The sequence below is a fragment of the Hypomesus transpacificus genome, chromosome 19 (genome assembly GCF_021917145.1).
Source record: "Hypomesus transpacificus isolate Combined female chromosome 19, fHypTra1, whole genome shotgun sequence".
NCBI lineage: Eukaryota > Metazoa > Chordata > Actinopteri > Osmeriformes > Osmeridae > Hypomesus > Hypomesus transpacificus.
In genome coordinates, this window is record NC_061078.1 from 5,904,580 (window position 1) to 5,913,594 (window position 9,015).

The 9,015-nt window shown below is 48.3% G+C and overlaps 1 protein-coding gene across 1 annotated transcript; it reads left to right on the forward strand.

Annotated features, from left to right (window-relative positions):
• The first annotated feature begins 1,455 nt into the window (after window positions 1-1,455).
• Window positions 1,456-3,649, forward strand: LOC124482023 (A disintegrin and metalloproteinase with thrombospondin motifs 18-like). The gene is made up of 4 exons (XM_047042345.1): window positions 1,456-1,517; window positions 2,160-2,289; window positions 2,399-2,474; window positions 3,231-3,649. Exons 2-4 carry the CDS (start codon window positions 2,188-2,190, stop codon window positions 3,647-3,649), a joined length of 597 nt encoding a protein of 198 aa, XP_046898301.1. The 5' UTR covers window positions 1,456-1,517; window positions 2,160-2,187.
• Window positions 3,650-9,015: the final 5,366 nt, after the last annotated feature.

A 9,015-nucleotide genomic window follows, 5' to 3' on the forward strand; every position in this document is an offset into this window, starting at 1 on the left:
ATGTGAGACAGTAATGGAGACATACGTTTGGGACAAACAGCTTGGGTTGATAAACGCTTCCACGGACGAAAGGACGAGCAGTGAGTGACAGGCTAACATGTGCCTGCCACAGTGGCAACCAACATCGCCCAAAATAATCTCAGACAAAATAGCTACAATCCACCTCAAAAACCCTGCAGATATGACCAGCAGGGAAATTACAAGGAACCGTGGCCTACAAATCAGGACCAGACAGTGGGAGAAGGAGGGAGAGGAAAGAAAGATAGAGTGAGAAAATGGAAAGGAAGGAAATGGGAGAGGAAAATGAAAGGGAGGGAGAGAAAGAGAAGAGAAAGGGAGGTGGGAAGTTAGGAATGGAAGGGATTGTGGTAGATGAATCGTGGTTCAGGTTACGGTGACGCCTTGGGTTCGAATTTGAATCAAGGTGTCAAATTGTTGAACACACTCCCACCTTAAGGTTTCTGGGTTGAATTCGAACCATATCCAACGTTGTCACTTTGACACTTGTCAAATCGCATCTCAAAAGATCGTGCTCTGATCCTGCCAGGATTTCACCCCATCCTCTTGGACCACCCCACTCCCAAGCATCTCCAGGAAGCCTGAGTATGGCTGTCTAGAAACAAACAACAGAAGGAACAAACAGCCAAGCCCCAAACCGACAAGCACCAGTGAACAAAGTCAGGATGGTCAATGTATCCCGCCGGCGTTTAGGACAGTTGGCTTAGCGTGTCGTATATATAAACTCGATATCTGTCAACAGTGCTGAGTGGTGCGGTGTACTGTTCTTTTTGTTTTTTACCATCTGCGGCATTGTCATGTCTAAATAGAAAGGAGGGAAAAGGAGATGAGAGATACAAAGAGAGAGAGAGACAGGGAGAGAGAGAAGGTTAATATTGGTAAACAAGAACCATCTGGTAAACAACCTCACTGATGTGCCTACATGCTGTCCTCCTTCCTGACTGACTCGGGTCCAGGAGGGGGAGGGGGGTAGCTACCTGGTGGAGACACATTTATACTGAGCCTACAGCAAAAGCAAATACCATGTTGTCACGCAAATCAGGCTTTGACGAACGTGAGATACCGAAATCTAGATAAGTAGCTAAAACTTTGTTTTCACTTGCTTATTGTTCGACGCAGTTTGTTCAAATGTATTGTACCAATACACAATTATACGCAACTGATATGTTATTGGCAAACCTTCAATTTACAGGGTTGACCTAATGTCCAAACGTATTCATCAGCACTTGTATACAGAAGCAGTCTATAAGACAGAGCCCATTAGAGCTCTGAAGCAGAAGCAGTTTGATGTTTGGAACCAAGGGTTGTGTCACGCATGCTCTCCTCTTTCTTCTGCTAGACATAGTAGGAGTTTGCAGTCTTGAATGTGTGTGTGTGTATATGAGTGTGGAAGGGTGGATTGGACACTTTGAGGTGTGTGTGTGTGTGTGTGTGTGTGTGTGTGTGTGTGTGTGTGGAGGGGGAGCCTTGGACTGTATGGTGAAGTTAGGACGTTTGAGGTAGGTATCAAATGCAAGCAAGGTGTTCAAGCAAAAAGTATGTCAACTGTGCTGTTCATCTCTATGTTATAGATGTATTCTTATTCCAAGGCATGATATTGGTGGGTGCGGTTCAACTGGACAAATCTTATCATTTAACCGTCCCGCCACAGTGGTACTAAATTGCTTTGAAATAGGATTCTTATGCGCAACTGTTGTAATTCTACGCTTTTAAAACTCATGTCGTATCGATACAATTTAAAATACGACCGATTTTCGTTCGTTAAAAAAAACGACGCTGAGAAGGTATTGAAAGATTGCTTGTGACTCACAAAAGACAGTATTGGGACGAAGTATTGAGAGTCTCTGCGCTCATCTGATGCTGTCAGCTCATTGGCCGGTTTCTCCTCGGCACCGCGGTGCCACTCCAGCCCCTCTGTCTGCTCGCCACTCGCAGAGCGGCAGAGTGCGCGCTGCAATCCGCCGGTCTGCTACCTGCAGACAGACGCTCGAGTGCGCTTTGTCCGTGCAGTCACCGACTCATGGCCCTGAAGGACTACACTTGCATCCAAACTAAAAATATAAGCACAGCAAGCAGCTAGCAATGACTGTCAATTGCATTATGCGTTGCCGCAACAGGTTATTGCTATTGCGCTTTCTCAGGAGGTAACGGTGGAGGTAACTTGCCAGCATGGATTGCCTCTTTCTCTTGATATGGAGTTTGCCTATCCCACTCGTCAGCTGCACGTCAGTGAAATTGCTTTCCACGTTATGGGTCTGGAATACCCTTAAGGTAGGTGCCAATTTCGTCTGGTTTTGATTCATTCTATTAGCCTAGCTCTGCATCTTCTTCTACTGCATGTGTGGCGTTAACTTGTTGCTACCTGTAATTTTTTTTTCAGACGCTGCACATTTACTGCTCACATTCCAAGCACTCTGTTTCGGCCACTTTTAGCGACCTCAATGGACTGAATCAAGGTTAGTGTACGACATCCTATCTTTAAACCTGGTATCTAGGAATATGGTTTAGATAGTTAACATGCCTTCCTACTTTAGAATCCAAACATGTTGAGTCCAACTCTCAGTGCCAAAAATGTCATGTTTTATTAATTGGACTGGAAAGAAGTTCTCTGGGTTAGGTCAGAATTTCGGACCGGTCACCAGTGCGCCTGCTCCACCGCACCGTCGGGTCTCTCATCTGGGGCTAGAATATCAGCCACGCGCACACACTGCTGGTAGGGAGGGATTCCCTATTGTAGCTTCCCAGACTGAACGGGGGCGAGCCTATGATTTAGCTTACACGCTTTGATTTACCGGTTGGAAAGGGGATGGGACAGAGAGGGAAAATATCCCGATTTATTTCTAGGCGTTCCTATTACGTGGCGCCTCATACTGTTTATGAGTATGGGTGTTTTCAAATGATTGAATGGCAGTTTTGATGGAAACGAAAGCAATGCCTATGTTATAAGAAAGACAAGACTTGAAACATTTTAGAAATGGCAGTCAAGGGCCCCATAGCCTATACATGATAATAATAGCATAATAAAAACAAATCTCATGCAGTTGTCTGACTTACAGGTCCACATTGTAGAGCTGAACACCTACAAACAAAAAAGACACCACAAAGTGCTTGTTTATACATATTCAGCCAACAGAAATGTAAACAAGTAAACCTCCAGGTCTCCAATGCATGCGTTTGGTTTATTCAACCTTGTCCTCTCTGACCACGACCAGACTTCGTGTTTGTGACTCCCATCGAGGTGGATGCCGGGGGAGCCTACGTGACCCATGACTTGGCCAGACGGGGGCGCCGTCGAAGGTCGCTTCAGTCCCCGGAGGGTCCCGTCCACTACCGCCTGACAGCCTGGGGCAGGGACATGCACCTGGACCTGCAGCCCTCCAAGGTGGTGGCCGAGGGCTTCACGGTGCAGACCCTGGGGTCAGAGGGCATCGCCACGGTGACGCAGGACGCGGACATCCACGGCTGCCTCTACCAGGGATTCATACGCAACCTGTCAGCCTCCTCTGCAGCCATATCCACCTGCTCGGGTCTGGTGAGTCTCCGACACGGTCTGCTTCACGATGCACTATCATACAGCAAACGTCCTGTCTTCTTCTGGCAGTGTGGACGTGACAGTGTTGGAGCAGGTTGATGGCACTGACATCGTGCACCTTGTCTTGCTCTTTTGTCCCTTGTTTGCCCTGCTTCTTCGTCTCTCTTGTTCCCTGCAATTAAACCTGCGGTGAAGTTTCAGCCGCTCGGCCGGCAGGACTAATCTCTGCATTGTCCCATTCATTAGAGGTAGCTTCCTAACAATGCAGCACCACTGACCCATTCTTTCAAACGCAGCGGCAGCACAATGTGATTGGGGGGCAATTGCATTTGAATAGACCGGGGAGGCCTTTGATCTGTGTTTTCCCCCTCCCACTCATTTTGTTCATTTTCCTTTTCTTTTTTTCCTGCGGATGACCTGAGGGCCGTAGGCAGAGGCTTGCTCGCCCCGCTAGAGTCCACGGGGGGAGTGGACTGTGTTTTGGGATCTCAGATGGGGGGGGTGGAAACACTGCGAAGCAAACGTTTAACCCTTCAACGAGATCAAAAGAGAAAAAAAAAACAGCAAATTTTTGTAAATGGATCTTTCCTCTCTTATTCCCTCTTTCCTTCCCTGTCTGTCCGTGACCGAACAGACAGAGTGGTGTGTGACTGTGTAAATCTAGCAACCCGGCTTTCAACCCCGACTTGTCATCTGGGTCTTGAGTAGGAGATTTGGATTAAGTACATATGAGAGGCCATTCATCCCGTGATCCCAAACACACTTTAGGTTCTGGAGAGATGAGGAGGGGGATGGTTGAAGTAACAGAAGCGAGGGCGATAGACAGATAGGGGGATGGCCACAAGGCCACCGGAATAGCTAGAGGGCTGGAGGGGTTGGGTAGACCTAGAGAACTAGGGGACAACCAGGGGGGCTGGGGAGAACTCAGGGGCCAGGGGAGAGCCAGAGGGGCCAGGGGAGAGCAGGGCAGCCTGGCCAGTGTATCTGGGTGAGAGCAGAGGTTTTGTCCCACAGGAAGAATGTTAATTCACAGTTTGGAGTGGCAGGCCAGAGGGAGGTAGGCTGCTCTTTAAGGAGGCCTCTAGAAGATGGAGTCTGTCTTTGTGAAAGTGCAGAGGACCTTTCTGCTGCGTCTCTCTCTCTCTTTCACACACACACACACACACACACACACACACACACAGCAAAAATTCAAAAACAACACACACGCACACACACAGTTGGCCATAGTCGTCTTTCTGTCTGCCTCTCTTCTTGCATGAGGACGTTTGATTTACACCGTTTATATTTTATTTTTTTAACAAACAGATAGAGAGCCACGGAGGGCCAGGGATTAGAGAAGCGCCAGGACATCATTACAAGGCCTTTCATTTCAACCCATGAATTGATTTAATTTACTAGAAATCAATTAACACTTGATTAAAGTCTGATCCTACACCCTGTGGTAAGACCCCAGACCTCCAGCAATCTTCACTATAGTTAGAAAGTATCATGGCCTGACAGATGGAAGGGGATTCTGGTGTTTAAAACAAGAACAGGCGGAGGGTGTATTAAGAGCAGGGGACAAGGCCGGATTTGCTCTGCAAATCCTGAATAATTTAACGTGGTATTTCTGTAATTACAGAGCTTCAGTAATGAGGACTGTCGTTCTGCATGGATCGGACTCTCATTTAATTCAGTCATTTGGTACAAAACTAAGGCGGAGAGGCACGGGAAGGGAGGGAAAGTTTCAAAGCTTTTTAAAGCCTTGAATAAACTACATTTCAGATCATCTGGAAAGGGAGTCTGACGGCCCGTGAACACCTACTGTGTAGAACAACAAGGTGTTTACAAAAAAACACTGAAGGCCCATCACTTTGAACCCTCCCTTTTGTTTTTGGACCGACTCGAAACGACATGTTTCTCTGCATTCTTCTGCCCAGGGGTCACAGGAGTCAAGCACCTCTCTGGGAACTCCCCTGCAGGGCAGGTTCAGGGCTGATCTCTCAGACTTGCAGAGACACAAGAGAACATGATGGAGCTCACATTGACCTCCCACAGTTCCCCATGGTTCAAGGGGAAGATTTACCAAAGACGTACTGTACACAGGGCAAGACAACCTGCACACACACAGACACACATATACACACACAAATACATATAGTTTGAATCCACTCACAAATTGAGACGACCATCCTCCACCTCCATAAGACTGGACTATATGTACTTCATTACTTCCTTCTTCTTACAATCTCACATTCCCACGCTGGCCTGGTGCATTGTTTGCATGTGAATAGTGGTAACCACTACTGTTGGCCTGCCTGTCCAGAGGGTCTCTCTTATTGATATGTCGAAGAGTGCCTCAGTGTGTCCAGTCGTGACCAGCCAGGCTGACCATGACCTGCCCCCTGGACCTCACCCAGTGTTGAGTCACGATGACACTTCTCTGTGTTGAGGTAATACCCAGGGGACAAATACATTTCATCCAAGATCAACTGTTTAGCTTGAGGCGTCAATAAAGGTTAGAAGTCCCAACGGTTTAGATAACCAATGAGTTGAAAAAGGGTAGCGGTCTGTGAAGGATTCTAGAAACCCTACACGAGGACCATCAATCATGTCCATTTCTACCAAGGCTTCACATAGAGTTTGGTCGAGGTATTCTTGGTTGTTCTTTGCTGAGAGGCTGAGACGCTGAGAGGCAGAGAGGCTGAGAGGCAGAGAGACTGAGAGGCTGAGAGACTGAGAGGCTGAGAGGCTGAGAGGCTGAGAGACTGAGAGGCTGAGAGGCTGAGAGACTGAGAGGCTGAGAGGCTGAGAGACTGAGAGGCTGAGAGACTGAGAGTGCTGAGCGGAGCTCCTTCCCACCACTCCTGTCAAGCACTTTACCAGACCTCATAATTAGAGGGGTAATTCACTTTGTTTGGATGTGTAGTAGGGGTCTTTTAATGACCCCTTCCCTCCCACACACACACATACGAATGTGTCTGTGTGAAGACACCCCCCAGATCCTTCTGTCCCCCCGGTCTCTGCCTTCCAGACTCCTCACAGCGAGCTGTTGGCCTTGACTGCTGTCTGACTGCTGTCGTTGACACAGTGGCGTGCAGAGTAGCACTGTGGGGCGGCAGTCGTAATACACATTCACACACAGCCTCTATCACTGACTCACACTGGTCTAATGACACTATCTGCCAATGCTGCTCTGTGGTGTGAAAAAGGCCCTCATCCATTTCCTGTCATGGTGTTGGATGGGATGTTTTACAGCTTAACGAGTGACTAGTGATCAGGCTTTGATGACCTGCCCAGTCTGAGACATGTAGACATGGACTCTCTCCTGGACCCTAAAACCACCCAACGTCCTGGGACACTTTAACACCCTGGTACTCTAACACCCTTCCACCCTAACACCCTGGTACCTTAACACCCTGGTACTCTAACACCCTTCCACCCTAACACCCTGGTACCCTGACACCCTGGTACCCTAACACCTTGGTACCCTGGTACCCTAACACCCTGGTACCCTAACGCCCTGGTACCCTAACACCTTGGTAACCTAACACCTTGGTACCCTAACACCCTGGTACCCTAACGCCCTGGTACCCTAACACCCTGGTACCCTAACGCCCTGGTACCCTAACACCCTGGTACCCTAACACCCTGGTACCCTAACACCTTGGTACCCTAACACCCTGGTACCCTAACGCCCTGGTACCCTAACGCCCTGGTACCCTAACACCCTGGTACCCTAACACCCCTGGTACCTTGTGGAGCTTTAAATCCTGCAGTCTAAACCAGGCTAGAAGGGTGACCAGGCCTCTGCTCGGCCTATGTACAGTGCAGACGTAGACACAGTGCAGGAAGGGCTTACTTTAGTGAACACCGGGGGCAGAAATGACACGGATGAGGGATCCTCAGCCAACTCCTGGACCATTTGTACCTGTCTGCTTCCAGCCGTGGCAGACAGATTGGAATGGCTGTTCTGTGCGTCCCTCGGCAGATACGCTGCCACCTCTTCTTCCCCTCAGCGTTGCTCCCTCCCGGTATGCCACATAGGAACCGGGGGGGAAAGCTTCACAATCGGCCCCCGCCGCCTGCAATTCCCTGGTGGTCTGAGCGGTGACAGTGATGTAGTACCTTCTGCTAGGTGCCAGTGGGAGAGGGGGTTGGGGGGGGGGGGGGACTAGACTCCCACTGCTCTCCTCTAGAACTACGCTGGGCCGTTTTCACTCCAGACTAATGGGGGGGCGTTGAGGAGCTGAAGTGGTCGTCGCTTTGCGGAGGAGAACCCATACATATTAGTTGACCTGCCGGTGTCAGCGCTGTGGAGGCGTTCAGAGACCTTCCAGACTGAATGCTCTCTTTAAGAATTAAATAATGGCTTGGTGGGTGACGATGACACTATGATGTATGGACATTTTTTTGTGTCATTTTTCTCTGTGTGTACAGGCCAGCTGGATGAGAGACATGGCACCCAGTCTGCATTGTCCAGTATTGTCCTTTCTGCTGCTGTTTTCTCTCTCTATTAAAGAGTCTGAGACTTAAAGTAATACGTGATACCCCTCTCCTCCCTTCTCCTCTCCTCTCCTCTCCTCTCTTTCACACTGTGGTAACAGAACTGTGTGTCTGCTGAGCAGTAGTGCAGATGTGTTTTAGAGCTTTGTAATCACCAGCTTGGGGTTTCTCACAAGTCTCTCCTACCCTTAACAGCATGTAAGCACTTACTAATTTAGAATATAATATGATGGTTGGGAGCCTTAAAAGGAAGAGAAAAGAGCTACAGTTTACACAAAGACAAGTTAATTATGTTTTTCCTTTTCTGCAAATCCCAAGGAACAAGCAATAAATTGTTTCCCTTATAGCCACAGTGCTCACATACATGCTTGGTTGACTTTTGTAGTTATGTGTTCTCAGGACCAAGGAACCACATGAAAGCAGTTAGCATGAGGTTGAGGCCTGTGTAGGAAAGACTGCGGTGAGTAGTTTGTGAATTAGCTCACTAGCATCCAGACACGCAGAATGCTGGGTTTGGAAATGGCAGACTGAGACTCACATGTCCTGGCATTTGCTAATGATAATGGCGTTGGTGTATTTGAAAATGAGACTTTGCATGTGCATGTGTGTGAGATGGTTTGATCACGTGCTTATGGGTGTGCGGTTGGCAGTGTGTTTGGAAACCAACTGGTGTTTAAGAGCAAACACGTCCCTTTAATCTAGACAACGCCAAGTGCAAATCTGAGGAGATAACTAAAGGTCTGCCACCTGAGCCCGAGTGTCAGAGTGGAGACCCGAGAGGACCTCCCTTTGAAACATCCACCATGTTAACATGAGAACCGATAATAAATACATCAGAGCATCATTAGGCTAGGTGTATGGAGGATCTTTGTGTAGTGTGTGTTTGGTGTTGTGAGGACAGAACATGAGGCTGCAGTACAGTACAGCACTTCAATTCAGCAGTCTGGCAAATTTTTCACCCATTCTCTCACAGACAT